At 44.6% G+C, this 23,269-nt stretch overlaps 1 protein-coding gene across 1 annotated transcript; it reads right to left on the bottom strand.

The window, feature by feature from the left end:
- Positions 1-13,754: 13,754 nt before the first annotated feature.
- Positions 13,755-15,812, bottom strand: LOC121837153. Its single transcript, XM_042292661.1, has one exon. It carries the CDS (start codon positions 15,810-15,812, stop codon positions 13,755-13,757), a length of 2,058 nt encoding a protein of 685 aa, XP_042148595.1.
- Between the last annotated feature and the right edge of the window lie 7,457 nt (positions 15,813-23,269).

Below are 23,269 nucleotides of genomic sequence, written 5' to 3'. Positions count from 1 at the left end.
ATTCCTTGAAACACTGGGGCCATTCTTTCAGGGGCCAGTTTGCTTGGTGTACCATTTTTACTGGCATTCTCATTTGTATGCGGTGCTCCTGATCTGTGCCTGCGGCTACGAGGTTGCCGCTGAATGCATTTAAAACTTTAGCGAGGATGTGAGAGAGACAGAAAGTGTGCTCTCAAGGACCAAGTAATATTAATTTTCGCGTCTACGAAGTTTGGATTTGGCTATCATCACTGTCGACTGCTTGTGTTCTTCCTTCGGCTTTTTAGTCGCCTGAATAATTCGATGATCAGGGCTGTGTTTGCTCGAGAACTCCGCTGGGTAGTTTCATAATTCGAACGACTGATGCTCTCGACTTAGCTGTAGTCGCATATAGACCCTCTCTTAAGTCCCGCCGTATCCGCATTATTCCTAGCCTCTAAATGTTGCTGCAATAGTGGACACTGAGAAACACCCCAGTCCGAAACCGTGTATATACTAACGGCGTTGTACGGCAAATTGTTCTATTGTGTCGGTTTCGTTGGTATCCGACATTGTGCCGTACCCTGGAAAACCGCCGCCGCGTAACAACTGCAAAAGCAGGAAAACAAATGCGTCTGCTAACTTTGCCAGAGGGAACAAGGTAGTTCAATTTCATGCAGTCCGCTAAAATTACGAATGGAAACAGTTAACGTTTCCACTCAAAATTATCTATACAAGTATAGAATTTCGCTAATCACATTTTGATTCGTCGCTGACAAGATGACGTGACGGTCCGTTGTTCTTAATCGCGTGACGGTTTTCACGTTTTACACTCTTCCGCTGCGAGGAAAAGTACGTACTTGCAACCACGCAGACGAGGAAATCGAAGGCACGCCCAAGAGTCTCGGGGAAACCCACGGTATTACGGAGCGCGTAAGGATATGTCTTGTAACAATTTGTTTCTTCGCGCAACACATATAGCTTATTTACAATATATTAAGCTCAAAATTAACTGAAGCCTCGTATTGTCTTCTGTAAAACTTTACTTACCGATGTCCCTGAAAAACAAGGAATGCCAATATCTTGGAGTTTAACTACGCTCTGTATAAGTTTAAAGTTTAGGTCCGACCATAGACAAGGCCCACGATCTGACTTAGCCAATGAAGTAGCGCCAAAAGTGCATCGTCACGGCGTTCATTTCCTTGTTGGGTTGGCTATCACCGGCTACACCAATCAATATACATTGCTCAAGAATAGCCGCTAATTTTGTTGCAAATTGACCACACCGGCAAAAGGCAGCAGCTTGATTCGATGAAAGGGCTAAATGCTTCACCTCTATACCAATGCAATCAGTCGTCGCGGAAGGATCCGCTAGGCCTTCTCGTTGTTTTGTTTTTTCGTTTAGGTATATGACATAGGGAAACTTAACAAAAACATTAATCTCCACCTATTTCTTGATAACCTGGCTATGTTTTTTTGTTTTTTTTTTAATAAACAAAAAAGTTATTCAGTTTAAGCAAACCTCAACCCAACCATCACCTCAAGTAGGGGCTAATGCCAACCATGGCGAATGCTGTTAAAAAAAAAAAAGGGAACGTATGTATTTATGACCATCACTCGTAAGAAATTCACATTCAAAAATTCAAAAAACAAGTCTGCTATTCAAGAATTATCATCTTTTAAATACCTTGGCGTTACTTTAACTTCCGATCTTAGATCGGATGACCACACTGACGCGTGTGCCAGGGTGCAATGTTTGAATTACGGTATCTGAGGCGAAGCCTATGGTACGCTACATCTGTGACGAGGGTGCAAATCACTCATTGAATCGCTCTTACTGTAGGCCGATGTTATTCCGGATCGACGTACTTTAACAAACATAAACAAACTTGAAAGCGTATAAAGAAACGCCATTTTATTTATCTACTAAGAAATGTAGAAAACTTGATAATGTGATCAGCCTGTACAACCTGTCTTTTCTCCAGCCCCTGCAAACCTGTAGGAAAATTAAAATTCACTTTTTTACACACCGATTTCAAAACAGGTAAATCACGCTATGCCACTCCACAAACCACCAGAAGTACAAGAATGTATAATACTTTTCATAATTATTTGTTGCGTGTAGTGTTTTGTTAATGGGAAGTCGAAACACTTCTTTCAAAAAATTAGATACACGAGTCGATAACTAAACAAGAAAAAACACGAAAACCTCTGATCTGTCATGACGTCATGAGATGATCTTTCGGCCTCCAAGCGCGTGTTGTTCGAGGGCCGCACGTGCAATCGCCACCTTACCCCAGCACTGGCACCAGTCGTGACGTCTTTCTTTTTTTGCCATTTTCCAAATAGCAACAGTGCGCGTGCATAGCTTTGATAGGCGCTGAAGATGCCAGAGAGTGGAGATTTCGGAAACTCCTCTTGTGACGTCACGCTCCGGGAAGAAGGGCCTTCCGCGGTGCCTGGAATATGATTTTCGACAAACTCAATGGACCAAATAAAAAAAAAAAGAAGTCGATATTTGAGATTTTGGAGGTCAACGCAGACGATTTAAGCTTATTTTGTCAAATACAAAACAGCTTCGGCTTCCCCTTAATTAAGGCTATGTTATACCAAGCTAATATCCGATGTCGAGCGTAGCAAACGCGGCGTAGTTCAGCGCACACAGATCCTAATTGGTCGCAGATATCAAGCTCCTGCTCGCCTGCCAATGAAACGCGCGCGTTCTGCGCTATACGCTGCGTTTGCTGCGCTGAATGTCGGAGTATAACGGACCCTATAATAATATAATGACAGTCTGCTGTACTTATAGTATATATGATTGTAAGGGAGTTCTGCGAGCGTGCTCGTTTTATTTCTATTTTGCTTTTTCTACCTCCCATCACGCGACTGGATGCGCTGCGCTTACTTGTTTCCCCTCACGCGGAGCGTGGGATATACATAAATTGTAACAGTCTGCATAATCGTTGCTGACTCGTTTTGTTTCTTACGGTTACATAATGTTCATAACATTCCATATGGTGGGCCTCGTGAAACCCAGCCCTACTGCACAGTCCAAGAAAAAATAATAATGCACGTAAAAAAAAAAAAAAAAAAACTTTGAGGACACCTAAGCATTTTGTATGAGTTACGAATGCGAGACCATGAAGGTCGTTCACCCGCTCCCTTACTTCGTCTGTGGTGTACTAACGTGGGCGGCCACGTTTCGCTACTACCGAGGTTTGGCGGCCGAGCGCGCGCTCTCGTGAATCGATGAATTATAACCATATAAAAAAACATACTATGTTGGCACGTTCATCTGAACCATATGTTAAGATTTTAACCTTAAAGATAAATTTGCTTAAGCAGAACGGACGTCCGCTCTCGTTTAAGGACAATGTGTATTCCAGTGATCAGGTAATCTTATTTTCGGTGTTACGCAGTAATTTTTTAATTCATATTCATTCGTGTATTTGGGCAAGAACGCGTAAGCGCTGTTTTATTTATGCATTAAAATACTAAACAAAATCATGCAGCACGTGGAAATGAACGTGAACGCCTCACGATGCATTAAACCACTCGGAGCACTCGGGGGAAAATTGGGGCATCGCATCGCACACAGCCACAGGAGCGTCGCCCGTCTCACCAACGTCACAGACGACATCGGCCGCACCCTGCCATTCTTCGTCACTGCTGACGTTAAGGCTGTCTTCAGAGTCATGAGCTATGTCTAAAACTGCGTAAATTGTTTCCCTTGTGAGAAAAAAAAAATATTGTGTTTGGACTTCTTTATTCCGCCGTAGAGAATGCTGAGCGATGCAAAGCTGGTCAACCTACGAAGTCAACGTGTTTTGCGGGCAAAAGTCAAAAGCGCGCGAAGCCAACGGACGGTAGTGTTGCTGGATGGTGTTTTCATTTTAAAACAGATATGTTGAGCGTCCGAAAACGAATGGATAGAAATCATTTCAAAATTTCGATTCCTAATAATTCATTCGTGGATAGTCCAATCTGAAAATTATTTTTGTTTCAATGCTCGGGAAAAAATTTTGCAGGCAATTTGTTTCTACTTTTACGATCTGCTGCTTGACGCCGCTATGTAGGGGGGGGTGGCAAAGTAGTATATTATGTTGGTGAGAGCCGGCAAGCACTGCCATCTATCGGCCGCCTGAAAAAGCTATTTCCGTCCTCACTTGGGGACACCATGCCGCCAAATATAGTAGGATACTGTTTTCTATAATGTAAAATATTAAAAAAAATACCGAAAAAACATCTGTCCTCACATGTGGACACGATGCATGAGAGGATTAAGCAAACATTGCATATTTATTTTCCCTTTCGTAAAGCGACAACCTCTAATCGCGAGTCTAATAATATTCAACGCTTAGCAGTCACCTCCGGGGTCGATTAACTTATGAATCTGACACAAAAAAGCCTCAATGCCAGAGATAAGAGTTAACACATTCGATGTTAAACTTCCCGTTTCGTGGGTCGAACGCAGCTCAAGTGCGTAGCCCTGTATTGAGGACGGCCAAGGGTGCTGCACTTGATAGGTCGTGCAATTGAGTCGCGAGCATGAAGGCTCTTACTCCTTCCAATCTGGGATAGGTATATCTTTATTTGTATTTGCGGCGAATCGAGGAGCTCACTCCTGCCACCGTAATCGTGACGTATCGCTCAGCCCGGAAGAAGCGGAGTATGAACACGCCGACGTAATTTTGTTTGATAATTATTCCCGCCAGAACGGGTTCCCACTCTTGTTCTTTTGTTGTTGTTTGTGTTTGAGCCATGCCAGCTTATTTCGGTTAAGTTGCGCCAGCTGTGTGTTTAAGCTCAGTGTCAGTCGCGGCGATCGTTTGCGTCTTTCTGTGCCTTTTCTGAACGAAGTTGCCTAAAGGTTCGTTGGTTTTCTTGTTAGGCCAATCACTCCAGGCCCTGTTTTCCTCCTCAACACCAAACAAGTTTCTGGGCTTGTCCTCATCCCTTGGATTAGATTTCCGTGTGTGATAACCTAGCCTAATATTTAGATGCATTCAACGAGATCTAGCAAACTATAAGGAAAAGTAATTACTTGGCGCTGACCTACTCGATGTCATACGCTGGGGTTAGCGTCGAAGTCTAATATTAAGTCGCACCTCACAAATACTGAAGGCTTTATTTTTCTTCTTTATATCTATTTTTAGATCGGCATCTGTTTAACTGCGCTGTTTTTTTGTTGTTTTTTTTCCGCTTTGCAGTTCGTAGAAACAGTAATAGATGAAATTGATAGCACGGCGGTCGTTCAAACAAAGACGTTTATGTCTGTAATATTCTCCCAAATATTGCCAGGAGGACATAATATAGGGGTTAGGCGTCACATTAAGTCGAATAGCTAACCAAATTGTGTTCATACTCTCGAAATTATTAAAAAAACATACGGTTTTAATTGGAAGGTTGCAGAGCGTCATCGGAAACCTCTAAATTAGTTAAATTCAGAGCTACCTAAAGCAGGCGCGTACACTAAGGTTAGCATGCGCGCAACATGTGCAAGGCTAGCAGTGCGAAAAATGCGGATGCCCTTATACGCTTTTGGCTTTCAAACGCCAAACGTCCAAGGCCGGCGTCTTGCGTCCGAACGCGAGACCCTGCACGAGAAGCAGGCGATGATCTTGTGCACTCTGATTGGGGATGGACAATGGAGAGCGACAATTGCGGTTATCACTTGCGTCAGCCGACTAATCGTTCCAGTCGTAGCTCGGCGTTCCGACATCACCGCATGCTCTCATCCCCTCTCGGTCAGTTTCTCTGCGTGCGGTGCTTTATTTGCTCGTTTTGGAGGGGTTTGTTCAACACGGCGATTGATACGTCGTTTTATTCAGACGGGGTCATTCTAGATTCGACGTTTGTTTTACACGACCATGCGATCAGGGCTGTTTTTTTCCTGCGCGAATAATAGATGAAATTGGGAAAGTGAGCTCTCCAAAGCATCCCTATCGTGCCTGTTTCTGCCGGCATCGCTCAGCCGGAGTACGCTCCCTCGGATGATGATTTCTCTCCACGAAAGCCTCGAGCGTGCAACAGCTTCGATGCCTAAGCGCAGAGAAACACACTCAAGAGTGCGCTCGTGCCAAAGGTGGCGTACGCGAAAGGCATCCCCTGTCAGTCCAAACCGGTCCACAACTGCGCAACCGGACTGACATGCACCGTTCGGGCCAGGTTTGTTTTCAGTACGTTTTTTTTTTTTTTCGGTTGTTCTTTTTTGGAGGGCTGCGATTGTTGGAGTCACGCAAGATCTCGTTTGTGTCACGGCATATTGCATCAAGAGGATGCACGCGGCGATGCTATTTCGGTTATTCCCGTTTCTGCGTTAGCAGAGGTCGAACAAAGCATCGCTGAGATAACGCTACGTCTGGAGAATGATGACTCCTCTCAGAGTCATCAAACGCATTCTGATGTGACTTTCTTTCCGCCAAAAATGTTTCATCTCGAATTACGAAGCTCGGACATGCAGCTCATTGGCCAGAATCGAAAGGAATTCGTGCCGCTTCTTCCGATAGTAATAATAGGAATGAGCTCAAGAAACTCTCGCCCTGCTGTCGTAGACAGTGCTTCAAGTGCTTCTTGAGCTTACATTTTAGAGACTAATTTTTATGCTGCTTTTGTTGTCAGTGAACTCCCGAAAATCATTAACAGAGAAGAAAAAAACATATAACGCTTTGTTTGGTTTTTGAAGATTATAATCTCATTCTTGATCGTTTAAAGGATGACACAGGAGAGTGCATTTCTGCTAAAGTTTGATTGATTGCGATGGTAATGGTTGTGTCTCCCTTTCAAAACGTGAGACAGTTTTCGGCCTCCCAGAGGCCGAAAACTGTCTCACGTTGTGGAAAATCAAAATTCTGCACATTCCCCACTATATATGACCTCCTCCTGTCGGCTTGGCTTATAATTTAAAATTCAACTATATCGACTGTCTGATTATTTGCAGCCTCCCTGTTTCATAGTCAAGAGTTCTAACTTGGCAGCATGTTTATAGTTTTCTTCTCCCTTTCCCGTAATCTTCCCGCACAAAACGAAGGGGCCTCCCGGATCTTAGAAAATCTTTTACGTTGGACGATGCGACCCATGCAACAATCGAGAGGTTTTCTTGCTAAACGCATTAACACTTAACAAGTAAATGTGAAACTTTATAATAATATAAATCCGGAAACTCTGGCTGTGGTTTAAATGAGAAGTGAGCCGCTTGATGCTAAGACACGATTCGCAAAGCTTTTATTGGGCTGTTCATTTGATCTCTTACCCCTCCTATGAAAGACGGAGTTGCGCCGAATTATATTATTGTATGCGCCTTATGTATCTCCTGTTTTTGTTTCTCGCTTTTGCGTTGCTTCGTTCTGTTATGCAAATCACTGTATTACCCCCCCCCCCCCCCCTCCTTCCCTCCGTGTCATGTCCAAGAGAGAGAGAAAGAGGGCGTATACGGTACCTAGAAAAAAAAATCTGTAAACATAAGGACCGCAAACGCACACACTGACACATGAACGAGAGTCTGTTGTTGGCAAATGTCATCTCTCGCTGAAGTGCTCTTTAGCACCGCTAAAATAACATGGTTGCCAACTTTTCGTCTTGAAGTGGAGAGAGACCTTTCTTTTTATTATTGCCCCAATCGACTGCGAACTGCCGGACAAATGATGCGAGTTAAAGGGATACTGTAACGAAATTTGGATTTTGTAAAATAAGGTGGCAGAAGTTCTGAACGGGACCCTACGAACCCCAAAACATCACTCGCACATCGATATCTCAAACGGATGGCCGTACTTTTGGAAAAGAAGAGCGCGATCAACCGAGGTCTTTCACGTCATTGTCCTCCGGGAGAATTTGAGAATGAGGGGAAGCGGCCTCGCGTCTCTCCTCCTCGCTTCGGTTCACCAGCTCGACGGGACGTAGCGAGGAGAGGGAATGGGAATCGTGACGTCGCATGCCTCGTTGGCCGTATTCAATCGCGCATTTATTTTCCAAAATACGACGATCCGTTCGAGATATCGCTGTATAAGTGATGTTTTTGCGTTTTACTGCGTCCCGCCTATCCGTCCAGCCTTGTTTTGTGAGCTCGAAATTTTGGTTCAGTATCCCTTTAACCAGCTGATTTTCGTTTAAGAATTAAGGCTGATCTACCTGTGAAATGTGTAATAGATGTCATGAGCTTTATCAAAAGGATCACTTCAAAGCGGTAGGGCTCGCACTGTGGTAAATTTGAAGAATTTTGCGTTCCCCAGACGCGTAGTTGGAAACGCTAATAGAGTAAGTCAGTAGATCAATATAGGCACTCTAATTGGTGCGTTTTCATGAACGTAAGTGAATTTCACGGTCGTAAGTTTTTATGGACGTAAGTTTTCATCAAGTAAGTAAATCGGGGAGCCGGCTAAAGGTCAGCTAGTGCGTGTACTACTGGAACGTGTTTAAACTTTACCTCAACGACGCCCCCCTCCCCCCTTTTCCGCCCTTCCTCCCGAACCAGGTCAACAGACCGATTTCGTCAAATGTGACGAAATTGGCCTGTTGACTTACTTGATAAGCTTTCCCGAATACTCTTTCTGGCACAGACGTAACCATGCCCTTTATTATATTTTTATTGTATTATGTTAGCGTTACCTCATGATCATACAACATGGTTATTGTCTTTGTAAAATGTCACGGTGTTCTTTCTTTCTTTCTTTCTTTTTGTCACTAGCACAGGCTCGTTATCCCAAGTTTCAGTGACTCAGGATCTCGGAAATATACGGGAAGGTAAATAATTGGAATGTTGTAAACTATCTACTCCGGAAGAATCGAAACTGACTATACACTTTTCTTGTAACGTTGTGAACGAAAGCATGCTAGAGTGCAGATCAAGAGCTGCACCTTTCTATTGGTTTACAGCCATGCAATTGAGTGGGCAATTTTTTTTTTTGTTATGGTTTTTAACAAGTGTTTTACTCATTTCGGAGCCGGCCCGCCTAAAGGTTTCCACCCGCATGTAAACAATAAAAACTCGCTCCGCGGCTCATAAGAAAGAGGGGATGTAGAGAAACATGGGCGCACAATCCTAGTTTGTAGAAACCATCAAAATTAAGGCTAAGAGCTCCCTAGAAGTTTCGAAGTCGCCGTCTGGTGGAGTTTTGTCAAAATTAAAATGGATGTTGCTTTGACCTGTTCTGATCTTACAACTTGAAGGCAAGCGTGATACGCGTGTTATTATAGGTACTATAAAATAAAAACCTAATGGCGTGAAGAGTACTTGAGGATCGCCGTCCCTTGCGTGTTCGCGAATTCATAACTGACCATAACCTGCAGGGCTTTTAAATCTGATAGCGCCGCTTTAATTCTACTATTTAGAAGGGACGCTTTAAGAAATATTGCAGGTTTTATGCGAGTTCGTTATTAGGGAGTTTTAGTAGACCGTGTTTTTCCTTTCGCTAAGCCCCTCCGCTACCCGGAACTCTACAGCCAATGCCATCGGCGCGCAGGCGCAGTCACGGTTTCTTCGAAGCGGAGGGTTAGCAGAGGGGGAGACACGGTCTACTACAACTCCCTATTACCAGTCTAATTGGCTTGATATCTTGACCAGCCAAGTGAATGTCATTAATGGTGCCTGTAATTTGGCATCCGCTGAAAGAATCTATTGAACGCTCACCGGCAACTTTCTTTTATAATAAGGTCAGGCTCATGCCCGCATTCAGCAACGGCCAATCTGTCGTGCAGTCAACTGCTCACAAAAGGTCACTCTATCAGCGGAACGACGTCCACCCCTATGTCAGATACGTCAATTTTGGCAGCGGTTTGCAGACCCGGCCACTTATACCTTGTCGAGCCAATTACAACCTGCCTTATTGGGTTCTCTTTCAATCTATACTTAGCTTTTGCCTTACGACGGACCGCAGCTGACGCTGCAAGTCATCCCAAACAATCTATACTTCGTTTAACCTTAGGTCCCAGCGAGGCCGATGTTGTGAGCCGAAGAGCCAATCAAATAGTGTAAAAAGCGCAACGTCACGGCGTGCTCTCTGCGCTTGATAGGACTAGCCGGCGGAGGAGCACGCACAGAGAGACGACGAATACCGGCTTGTCCTATGAACAGCAGAGAGCATGCCATGACTTTGTGCCTCTTTCGCTGTTTGATTGGCCCTTAGGCTCATAACATTGGCCGCGCTCGGACCTAAGCTGAAACGAAGTATAGAGCTGCGAGGTGTGTCACGGTGACCACGTTCCCCACGCGTCTGTGCGCCTTTCTCAAAGGTCACGCGACAACCACACATCATTGGATTGGCTTCGGTGACACGTATCCAATCCAATTCGCGGCCCGTCGTAAGGGGAAACAAAGTATAGCGAAGCTATCGGGAGCTGCGACCGCAAATATCGTATAATGTGCGTTCGGTACTTCCAATGCTCAATGGGTCGACCTCCTACGAAGTGCAGTCGCTGGGGAAGTCATCAATAACTAAGCTAGCGAATATGCATCGTCATCACCAATGGTCTGTTTACTTCGCGTTCGCCATCTCTGTGCTGTTTGTTCTCCGACTAGAAAGCGGCCGTGTAATGACCTTGTTCGTTGACCGAACAGAAAATAGCCTCCCGCTTGCGATCTTTGTCCTCCGTCCAGCGAGAGCGCTTGACTTAATGACCCAAGCGGTCGTTAATGATAGGGATCCGTTCTTGAACGCGGTTTCGGCATGCTGCTTTGTGTCGTTCGGCCGGATCGCTTTTGATATTCATAAGCGCAATTAACCTTTCGCAGGGGGGGGGGAGAGGTCGTTTTTGAGACGGAGAGTGCGGCTGACTGAACCAAAGAATTCGTTAACGACGCGCGTCGGCCTGAACAGGCGTCAGGAAGAAGTGGCCCAATGGCCGGGCGTAGGCACACGCCGCTCTTGGCTTGCCGGTGCAGGTTTAGGCGATACAAAAAGGCTGCTCATGTTTCCATTTTATTAGCGGCTGAACATCAATTATAAGCCGAGCCCGCCTTGGGCGGTGGGCTTTGAGATGTCATAAAAACTCATTATCTTGGCTTACTGGGTTCGGTAGAAAATGCGTCTCTTTTTTGTTAGTGGTTTTGTTTTCGATTATCCCATACCCTACATAGGCTTATGGAAGTTTGACTCCGCGGCTACTAGTTAACTCGCGTTCTTTCTTACTCTGTTTGATTAGTTTCTGCACCGTGCTACCTTCAGTACTTGCCCAGAAAATAAATATTAAAAAAAAATACAGTGCAAAATAAAGCTGAATTTATCAAGATGTGGTTTTTTCCTGAGGGGGAAAAAAATTAATGACTGATAATAAAGACGTAGTCAAGGATTTTCTTGGTAAGTATTTTTAATCGGCGGCCATTATAGGCTATAGTTTAATTGAAATCTATTTTACCACTTTACATAATTGTTGTGAAAATGGTACGACTTGTCATAACTTCACTACCTTGAGTTATATAATTTTTGAGCCGATCGGTCGGGGTTTCGCAAGCAGTGACATAACATATCTCGTCTAGATCAGAACTTGGGGTAAAGTGGGGCAAATTGGAATTTGTAACCTTGATCAGTCGTTAAATTTTGATGAAAACGCAATCTAATATTTTGAGACGCTTTTGAACACCGAGCAAAGTTTCATTAGCTTAGACAAGCTTCTACATTACTTAAACGCACCAGCTTGCCAAGACCACTTTGGTGTTGAATTTTCTACGACAGACGCAAAACGTCTGTGCAATTTTGTACTTATACTTGGACAGATATCTTAAACCTTTTACTATCTGTAAATAAAAAAAAAAGAAATAGACATCCCAATTAAAGGGTCCTGAAGTGTTTCTTCAAATGGCCTTTACTGTGTCCGCGCAACATATTTATAAAGATATCGAATATGAATGATTGTAGTAAACATTGCAATGCCCCGTTCGTGAGAGCTATGCAGTAAATAAAATATAATAATTTCATTCTTTTTTTGTGCTTCACCCGTGTAGCATTATTCTTGGGGGTTAATTTTATACATTTTGAAGAAAAAAGGAAAGAAAAAACGCATAAAAAGCTAAACAAAAGCGAAAATAATACAGAGCAAGGCACATATCTTTGCCGTTTTTTTTTTAAATAGAGCAATGACAAAGCAAGTAACTTAAGAAACATTCGTGAATTCACAATTTTTTTATTAAAACACCTAAAAATATTAATACATAACTTTGTAGGAGAAACAAACCGAATTCAATGTTTGCCTGTTTGGGCATGCGTCATTAAAATAACGAAGCACTGCAGAGTCGTTCAACAGTGGTTGAAAGATGTGGTTGTAATGTCTTTGTTTTAATTGTTTTATTCTTTCTTCATCCATGAGTTTTTTTGGCTATGCATTTCATACTATATATGTATGTTGCGTCGTACTTCTAGTCCCAGTGCCGTTATTCGCAGCGCAGTTTAATCAAAGTAGGGGTGCCTTCGTACGCTTGCATGTTAACGCATGCACGCATGTTAATGCTGTTTAGGTGGACTTTCAAAGTTTCTATCAGAGGCCAATCCCAAGGCATCAGAAAGTCTGTTATATTGATTTATTTTTTGGGGCGAGAACAACGGTCCGAAGTCAGACGTACAGCACTCCTCAAATTTAACGTCGCCACTCTGAAACCCATTCATTGTAATATTGTCGGCTACTGCAAGCTGATTTGGTTACTGCAGCAGCTGGAATGTCTTCCAGGGGTAGGGTTGTGATCGGGGAGTCAACACCTCACCACGTGTAGTGGTAACGGTAGGTCCATGAAGAACACGAAAGATGTGCCAAACACTAACCATCTTGTGGTGGCGTTATGTTTGAAGGGAACTGTACCACGAGCCATCTCACGTATTTTGCCCGTGTGTTGTAATCTTTGTGATATAAATGTAAGGGGATTTGAATATTTATTTATATGAATGCCAGCTTGTTCGCACCTTATCTGCTATAAGAACGAATATTTTAATAACCTGCAATAAAATCCAGGAAAAATCCCACGAGTTTTTAATTTTTTTATTGAGTAACATTGTAATAAAGTGATATGAATTAGAAACAAAACGAACAGCCTGCGCTAAAACACGTTGTCGCTTATTTTGATTGCAAGTTGAGGGGGAATTCCGAAGCTTTTTATAAATTGCTTCTGCAGCAGCTACAGCCAGCCGGCAACGGCCAGGTGGCGTGAGCAGAGTGAGACCCCCCGGTTCTACCCTGCCTGGTTGTAGCTTGGCAAAAGTTAAACGCCCTGCATTGCGTTCCAACGGCTTCCATATGTGCTACGTACACGAGCGCAACGCACTCATCGAAACATCACGCAGCGAAAGACCTCGCAGTTCTTTGCAGTAAACGCGCACCCCGGCGATATGTAGTCACGTGCCTCCCTCCGTTGTTCCGATTGGCCCGCGGGGGCCGTAGCTTCCACCGTATTGTCATGCTGCACGCCGACGGCTTCCTAGCCTATCTAGAATTTCTTGCTTCACACACTAGCCTAAGCGCGACGCCACCAAAATAAGAGCTCACGTTTGTACAATACCGCCACCACTTCCAGGCATACCCAATGTTTCTTGCTTTAGTCCCTAGATAGGGCCAAACCTAACAGCATCGCGGGTGGCCTGTTTCGAGGAAAGTAAATATATTTATTTATTTATTGATCCTTTGAGAGGGAGGATGGCACAAAGCCGCTGGGGGGGGGGGGGGGGGGGGGGGTAAGGGGGTTGAGGGAGGGGGGGGGGGGGGGTGTCTGGTTTTTCGAAATTGGCATCAGTTCCGCCGTCTTTGGTCTTCGGTGTCTTCTGCAGCACCTAAGTCATGCAGGCCATCCTGGAGCAATCGAAAGGAAAGAGTAAGTCAGCCTACACCATCCTGGTCAGACCGCTAACGCTACCAAAAGTGGCGAGAAGGTGTCTATTGGCTGGTTGATCGAAGAGGTGTTGAACGAGGGTTGCATGGTCGGAATGAGGGATGTGTACGATCGTGTCCCGGCCGGTCATGAATGCGGAGCAATCCCATATAAGATGAAGGAGGTCTGCTTTTGCTGTCTTCTGGCAGTGAGGGCAGCTTAGGGGAATATTGAGGTCGATAGGGAGCCATTTTTGAATAATATGTGGTGTGTATGCAGCGTTAGTCATGATTCTGTTAAGAAATACTTCTTGTGCGCGCGTGTATTTGTCGGTGGGGGAGAAAAGGGTTTCGGGTGTCGCCCTCTGGAGGCGATCCTTACTATCTTTGCGGATACGTGTGCGTAGATAGTGCAGAAAACTCCGAGGCGTCATCAAGGTCAAGTAGGGATTTGCGAAGGGGATCTGTGAGGAGGGTGGGGTTGTAGTTACGTTGCTCCCACGTGCCTGTGTGGCGGCTGCATGTGCTGCAGCGTTTCCTCCTGGGACCCCGGTATGGGCTGGCGTCCAGAGGATCTGAACATCCGCGCCCAAGTCTTGAAGCATCCGAAGGCGTTTACGGATTTCAACAGCGGTAGCATCTTCGGTCGTTGGTGTTGACAGTTCTTCTAGAGCTGCGACGGAGTCCGTGTAGATTCGGTATGTACGCGTTAGCGCCTGTTCTCTTTGAAGATCAGGGAGGTTCGGAATCGAGCAGGTCCCTCCCCATATTGCTAATAGTTCAGCCTGCAGGGCGGTGCCTTGCGGTAGAGTGCATGTATGAGCGCCTGTGAGCTCTGGTCGAGAGGTGCAATGCCACGCTAGTCCGGCTCGGTCCGCCAAAAAACTGGCGTCAGTGTAAATGTGAATGTGTCCATTATTTTCAGCGTTGTGGTGCTGGTAGGCCATGCGGTTACGGAGGTCGGAGTTTTGTGTAGGTATCGCTTTGATGGGTTTTAGGCTGATGACGGGGCTATCCCACGGCGAAGCTTCATCAGGGCCGCTCCAGGCAACGTGACGCTGAAGGTCCCACGCTAGGGTGCTTCGCCCTTGTAAGGTATTTTCTAATCTAGAGGTAAATTGGCTACGTGCTTCATCCATAATGACATCTATGGGAGGTATTGGCACCGTGGCCAAGAGCCTGTCGTTGCGTACGTGTTTGGGCAGACCGGCGAAGGTGCGCAGCGTGGCCCTGTGCAGGCGTTCTATGTCTCGTAGCAGGGTTGGGGTGCAGTCGTAGGCTGGTGTACCGTATAGTATCCGGCCAACAGCCGTAGCACGCGCCAGTGTTTGACAAGATTGCTGCCGGGCTCCACCGTATTTATTGGAGACCCGTCTAATGGTGTGCAACAGTGGGGACCAGTGTTTGCGCAGATGTTTAGTCCACGCTTTAGGGCTATTACAGCTGGCGATCTGAATCCCTAGGATGCGAATCTGGCCATTGCTAGACTGGATGTCCTGCGAGCCGACGTGGAGGGTAATTTGGTGAGCGGGGTTCGTCACGTGCTTGCCATCTACACTGAGCAGTTCTGTTTTTTCCGGGGATAGCTGTAGACCTAGCTCCTCGAGAGTTTGCGAGACGCTGAGGACCGCCGCCTGTAGTTCGATCTGCATTGTTTGACTGTCCGGGTAATCCGCTGCTTCAGTCCAAATTGTAACATCGTCTGCATATATAGTAAAACGGGCAGCAGTGTCACGTTCCAGCCGCTGGGCCACCCGTGTCATTGCTAGATTGAACAGCAAAGGTCCGAGGATGGACCCCTGGGGGACCCCCCTATCCAAGAAATAGGTTTTCGGAGTCCATCCCGAGGCCTTTCCATTGAGTTGAACAGGTCGCTGTTGGAGGAACGAGCGAATCCAGTCTTGGGCACGTTGGCTTGGGTAGCGCTGCGCTAATTCTTGGAGTATGGCCTCCTGTGAAACGTTATCAAAAGCCTTACGCATGTCTAAGGCTAAGATATAGTCGGGAAGCGCTTTCCTACTTCGGCGGTTAATGACACGGCGTAAGAGCCACAGACAATTGTGCGTCCCCATGTTAGGCCGGAAACCTGCTTGAGCCGGGTGCAAGCCGGGTTGTACAGAGCGCGACACTGTTAGCGCGAACAAGCTATCGCCGGTTTTTCTAGTTTTTCGTTTTGAAACCAAGGGATGTCATCCAAGTTATTATTGCTACGGGAAGAGCTAATTTAGTTCTATAATCTAAGCGTTAAAAATTCGTGCTCGCTAATACTATTTAGAATTAAAACGCGAAAATGCGCCGATGTCGTGTTCGCGCTAACAGTGTCGCGATGTGTACATATTCGAGGTAGTGTTGAATGCGGGTATGGATCATTCGCTCCATAAGTTTGCAAACGGTAGAAGTGAGGGATATGGGGCGCAAATTACTCGGTGTAGACGGGTCCTTTCCGGGTTTAGGGATTGGGTAGATCAAAGCTAGTTTAAGACTATCTGGGACTTGCGCAGATGCCCAGGATTCGTTGAGAATTTCAAGGAGCTCACGCAAAGCCGTTTCGCTCAGGTTGCGGAGTTCTTGCCGAGTTATACGGTCATGCCCCGGTGCTGAGCGAGCCTTCCCTTGTCTGAGAGCTGCCATGAGCTCGCCGAGAGAAAAAGGCCGTTCAAGAGGTTCATGTGGCGTTGAGATGGTGATTTATATATGTAAATATATGATGAAATATAGTAAATATATGATGCACTCAAGTCTCCCAGAAGCAAATAAAAAAAAAGTATTTGCTTTTCGTATAATTAATGCGTCGATTGTTAGAGATTTCCAGAAAATTATAAAATAATGTAAAAATGTCCCATCTACAAAGACGTTAATAAACTGAGTAACCGGTACATGGATATTATCTTTAGTGCATGTGTATTGGGGTTGGGGGACATTAGATTGCAAGACCACCATCACGATCAATAGACAAAGTAACATTATTTGTCAACTAAATCTTTAATTAAGGATGCGATGGGTCGTGTTGCAACTACCGTTTTAACAGCAGTCAGTATCGGAGCTTAAAATAATTTAATCAATTTACGAAAACCGAGTGAGACGCATGCATTCCCTAAAGCGTCCCTCGATCTTGATACTGCGGCAGTAGTGTCCCCATGATAGCAAGGTCGCTGGGTAGTACGCGGGTAAAATTACACGAGCACAAGTCGACTTACATTTGAAGTGGCACGTGGAAGTAAATTGTCCGAGAACTTCTATCATGACAGTCCATGGAGCAGTGCATCCATTTTGTCTCATTTGTTTTATTAATGTATATCCCTTAAAAATGGCTAAGCTTGAATATAAATCAATTCCGGACAGAAACTAACCAGCATGTTATTATTATTACAATAAAACAATATTGTCACGTTAATTTAGGAACTACTAATGCAGATTTAATAAACTAAAACACAAAAAATACCGTTCCATGCCGCAAGAGAGGCCAAGTAATGCTACAAGCAACACAGCTGTCGACTCTACCCACAGTAACGTGAAGCTCGTACGCGACGAGCAGCGCCAACCGTGACGAACTCACAATGCTCAGCTAGAACACATTGGCACTGCGTCACTATAGACGCTTTGCAGCAGCTGTGCATGGACGCCGCCATAACTGACCTTCTCTTTTTGTTTCCTCTTATTTCGTTTATTTCAACTCATCATTACCATAGCAGGCCAGGTTATTGCCACATTAGGTTCAACTGTGTCTTTTTCAAAAGCATCGGCTTTTGTGGAGGATTGTCAACTACCGTTTCAGTTGCTCGGCATCTGGGTAAGACAAGAGAAGGTCAGTAATGGCGGCTGTAATTTGGCGCGTGTGTAAAGCGTCTATACAAAGAGGAGTGGCGAAGCGGCAGCTTTCAAGTGGCCATGCCCAAACCTAAGGCAGCCACGCGATCATGATTGCCGGCAATTCGGCAATCGCTCCGTGGCCGGAACAGTACACGTGCACTTCCCCAGCCAAGAGACTGTGTGGTCTGTCGTATTGCCACCAACTTATTTTGAATTGTAGCCAGGATAAAAGGGTATGTGAACACAACGTTTTTCTTGAAACTTCTTGATTGCACAAATTAGCATAGAAACACTATTTGTTCTTAAAACAACAATAAAATAGGTACTGTTTTTTTTTCAAATTTGTAATGTTGAATATTTACTCAAAATAAATTGAAGCTTAATCAAACATCGTGTATCACTCTTTTTTTAATATAGCCTTTATGGCATTTTGTTTGTTTTCAATAAAATAATGTTTTAAAAAATTGTATCTTTTGTTTGGAAGTTCCGAGTTTCAAATGTTTCATGGAAAATTAATTGCAAGCTGGCAAACAATTTACACTCTGCGTGTTAAGGCATTACTTGTGGGTGACATCTACACGTATATTATATGCTCACAGTACTTGAGGCGTCAATATACAGTCCAGAGAAGTTTACTTAGAAAAGTACAAAAGAGAGCGTCGCGTAGCAAGAAATACGAGACAAAAGCAGCTCTGTTTGAATACTCTGTACGAAAGACATGAATGACGGGTCAAGAACACCCACCTCTTGATTCCAGCTCATTTGCACACTTCACTCGTAAAAGGAATAGGCATGCCCTGTCAAGTTATAGGATTTTTACTGCAGCCAGTGAGCTCCAAACCTGGAACGAGGAAACAGAGCCTTATCAACTTTCTGAAGATAACTCGGCATCCGTATATGTTCTCCTTGATCTTCCGAGCAAATCTTAGTGATAGCGCTTCCCACGCCTCTCGAATATTGATTTACAGGACTCAATAAGCTGTTTTGCACTATTGTACATGGCATGATTTCTGTTCTCCCACCGTTGCTTTCTCATTTCAATATGCTGTTGCCAAGGGAGATCTCATACAAGGCGTGCCTTATCTTTCTATTACCCAGCCGACTCAGCTTCACAAAACCAGCAAAATAAACACAGATCGCACCCACTTTTATTCTACAGCCGCTCAGCATAGTACTAAAATAGGCATCAAAGAACGTCCCTAAATTCTTGTGTATCTTGTCGCGACTCTACCTCCGCTTTCATTTTATGACTGACGAACGACCATGCAACCCAGGGTATTAGTGCTCAACATTACGTTATATACTTCATCTCGGAAGTTCAGTACAGTGTCGTATTAGACAAAGCCGCGAGCGCGAATTTGGAGTTGCTCTTCTCCAGAAATGCTCGTGCAAACAAAGCATCATGCCGAGCAACGTTAGCACACTTGTGCCTTTGAGAGCACTGCACAGCCCTTGCGAGATGACAGACGCATTGATGCAGAATCGTATTCTAATGTAAGCTAACGTAAATTCCGTGCGCCCGAGGCGAGCGTGTCACGTCACGTGACGTCAGGTCATGGTACGTGCAGGTGCGACGTAACTTGACGTCAAGTGGTAAAAATTATTGATGTCGGGACGTCATATGACCAGGTCGTGTGACGTCAAGGTATCACGCAACACAGTCACACGTGACGTGACGTCACTTGACACGATATGACTTCTCGCCGTAATGTCACTTGACCACGTCCATGCCGTCAAGTCAAGCGGCGTCGAGGTGTAACGTGTAACGTAACCGTGCACCACGTCACGACGTCACAATGGTTTTACGTCGTGACGTCCGGCACGTGACGGGACGTGACCACGTCGCATGACGTGAAGTCATGGAAGTAGTAATTTCTTGGACACGAAACGTGCAATTGGAGCGTTGACGCAGCCCGCATGTCCAATACACGCTCAGGGTATGTGCCCAAACATTGGCCGACTCAGAAAACGGGAGTGGCAGCCACAATATGGCGCGCACTTTTCTAAAAGGTTGCTTCCGATTGTAACGGTTCAAATGACATACCGAAATATACTTACCAATCTTTAACCACATGAACGTGGTGTATAAAAAAAAGTCATTCGCACAATGTCACTATGCCGCCCTTTTAATTGATTCTTTACCTTATGTAATTTCGTATTTTGGGACTCAGGAAGCAAAGGTATTTCGATGCCCAATCGAATACATTGCCGATATATATATATATATATATATATATATATATATATATATATATATATATATATATGTATATATATATATGTATGTATTTTTCAAGTAGCTGAAAGAACATTTTTGTTTTGATAATGTGGCACCATAGGTTTAAATATGGGAGTAGAATGCTCATTGACTAGAGCATTCCAAAAGCTGTGCCTCCAAAACGGACAGTGAACCACGTACGCTGGCTCGCGGAACTAAAGAACGCCAAGCTGGGCCATTGTCACGAGGAATCAATGCGCCCAGACCGTTTCCTTTCTATTTCGGTGACAGCCCTTCTGGGACAACTTTTGCACTATGAGACAGCATTGCAGGACGTCAGTACACAAGCTTTTGGTTTTAACGGGTTTCGCATTTGCACTTACCCTTTATTCCCGTTTGTTCAATTTCACAGCTCAATGGCCACCGTTTCATTAAGATAAAGTACGACTCGACCTAAAGGAGTGTTCCTCGGTTGCGGGTCTAATGAGGCGCAGTTTTTCTGACACGATAGAAATTCTGTGCTGCATAAAATACGGGCACGTGTTGGAAATATTTTCCCAGTGTTGCAAGCATTAGAAACTTTGCCTTCAGAACACGTTCGTTGCCTCCTGTCGCGCTATGGCCGCACGTGCTTACGAGGCACCGCAATGCTATTGAAGGTGTCCTTTCCTTCGTTGACCGTTACTCGCAATATATATATATATATATATATATATATGAAATACTCTTTTAATTTTTACAACTAAGCTATTACAGGGTAGCGCTGGCGAAAATTTTAAAGCCACCGATTCGTTGAGAATTGGTCAAACACCTTAATAGAAATATCTGATTTAGTAACCCAAATTACGTCTAAATTTTTTTAATGTTATTCCATTTTTAATTTTGTTTTGACAGGCTTTGAGGTTTTAGCAGCACGTCAGATGTTTTAGTTTAGCCCAAACTTGAGCAGTACTTCTCGACGGGTTAAATGAGGTCTGAAGGTGTAAACCGAATGCTCAAAAAATATACGACAGCAAAGCGAGAAAATAAACATGCGTAAAAAAAAACACATTTTTAACACTGCCTGCTCGACTTGCAAGTTAGACATATGACGTCACGACACTAGGAAGCGCGTGAAAATTTGAAAGTTGGCTTTGGCAAGACATTCTTTTGACATTTTCTCAGTGGTTACTTTGAATTTAAAGATTATAGATAACATGCCAGGAAGAATGAATCCTGGGTATTCAGACAATACATTCGGTTCGTTTAGCTCAAAACACCGCTAAAGCCGGCGACACAACGTCGTTTAGCTCAAAACACCTGGACAGCGCGCCTTGACAGCCTTGTGTGCCGTGTCGATTCCAGCGCAGCGGCGTCCGAAAAGTAGAGTAACAGATTGCCTGGTAGAAACTTGCTAATGAACCTCCAATGTACTACATTGCTGAATAACGCCGAACAGGTAAACCCCACTGCAAACTGCATAATGCTACTCGCTTATTCGTATTTTGAAATTGTTTCTGGCGGCTACGCATCTACCAGCTCCTTCGTGTTCCACTTTTCTAAGTCCCAAGGGCCATTGTAGAGCAGATGTGCGTGGTGGTAAAATTGGGTTTTAACATTATATATATGAAAACCGACGCCCATCTGAAAAGCCATCTAGAGCTTTTTGGCCGCTAAACCTTGTTACTGGCTTATTGCGACATTTCTTCTAGATATTAAAAGGGACCCTATAAAAAAGAAATCCAGAAGCAGAGCACACGTACTTTTTTAGACGGTATTGACTTCTGGCGGGAGATGATTGTCCCATTCGTCTCATTTTAATCTGATCGAAATAGCTGCCTTAAATTAGTCTTAATACCAGTAGAGAATAATGTATAGTCGTAGTCGTAGCTCCTGTACTATACCTCTGCTCCCCTTCGAAAATCGTTTAATTCTTTTGTTCGCCCAAATAGCCGTTAACCAAGAAGATAAAACAGGCCACAGCCCTATACTAAACTTCCCTCAAGTATCCGTCTCTCCGTTTAAGCGTTTGTGTGTATGCAAGAAATGCACACGCGAATTTTTTTCCCCTATGCGTTTTATGCGAATTTAATCTTTCGGAGTGCGTGAACGTTCTTTCAAGACGTTCCCTGGGTCGCATCTCAGGGAGGACGTCGGCGACACCAAAATCCTCACCACGAACCAGAGCAACGCTGGGTGCTCTCGCCTAACGTTTCCTCGGGCAAGTCCATCGTCGGTCAAAACAGAAACAACGAACCAAAAAGAAAAAAAAGGCCGCATTTGTGGCTGCTTTCACGGACCGCCCCTAGTAAAAGCAGCACGGCTGGGGCGCGGAGACGCCGAACTGGTTATTGCATTTCGCTTCCAAAACGGCGTTTGGTTGGCGAAATGGCAATGACCTCGAACCTCCATTTGCAACGGTCCGAGGTCAAGATGTAGTAATGGCCTTTTCTCCTCCGAGTGCAACCTTTTGCCTCACAATATCGGGGTGATTTTTCTCTTTGCTTTGTTTTGGATGCGTGACTGTGCTTACCTACTTCTCGGCGGGTGAATGCAGATAGGAACGTCGAACTCTCAGCGGCAACATAGATTTCTGGAATGCGTGCCGCGCCGTGCATGGGCGCACGCTGAGGTAGAATAAACGAACGCATGTCGTTATTTTGGGGATTGTTACGTATATACGATTCGAACCCTGTGTATTCGGGAAGCGGACGGACGCGAAAATCAGCCCGTCACACGTGCAGACAATGTTAACCTCTTAATCGACTTCTTACTTTCTGTGCTCAACGTGACTGTTCAAAGGAGAAAAAAAGAAACGCTGCCTTAAACCACATTAGGAGAACCTTAAATCGGAGTATCGGTCTTATTAAATGTCAGCGCGCGGTTGGAATTTTAAATTAGATTCCCAACCCTTCGCGTCGGTGACTCTTCTATCTATAGTTATAACCCTTTTCATAAGTTTAAAAGAAATATTTCCTAAGTTTTGAAGTACCGTAATCTCTTTTTTAATAGAGGAGTTTGCACAAGATGGGCGTAGTATTCCCATATGAGAAATTCGTAACACATATCACACGTTTTGTTTTTTTCAGCAGCACGAATCACCGGTCAATAAATGTTTTAGCAAAATGTGACTTGCTGAGTTAAAATTTGCGGATCATTAAAACACAGTTTGTAATTTCAACGTGATGTTTCATGTGCAAGATATTTTAGTGGAGCTTCTGTTCTTCATGTCGAGTGTCATTTCTGAATCGCTGTTGAGTGGTCAACGGTTCAGTCACAGGCGGTTCGCGTGCTTCACAGATTGCTTCTTCTCTATGCTTAGGACGGGGCAGTCTAGCTGAAATTCTGCAATGCATATTCTGGTACCTCCGCTGGTGAAACACCCACCCAACACTTATTAAGCTGTCAACCGTACCAAAACTGACAAAACTTCTTGACGACGGCTGCCGTCTCCAACGTCAAACGTCGAATCCGGCCTAGCTTGTAGTCAAAGATTCCGATTGATAGAGGCTGCTAAACTTT

The sequence above is a fragment of the Ixodes scapularis genome, unplaced genomic scaffold (assembly GCF_016920785.2).
Source record: "Ixodes scapularis isolate PalLabHiFi unplaced genomic scaffold, ASM1692078v2 PGA_scaffold0__279_contigs__length_252992795, whole genome shotgun sequence".
Classification (NCBI taxonomy): domain Eukaryota; kingdom Metazoa; phylum Arthropoda; class Arachnida; order Ixodida; family Ixodidae; genus Ixodes; species Ixodes scapularis.
Note: the sequence above shows the minus strand (reverse complement) of the source record. Positions and strands in the feature narration are given on the sequence as shown.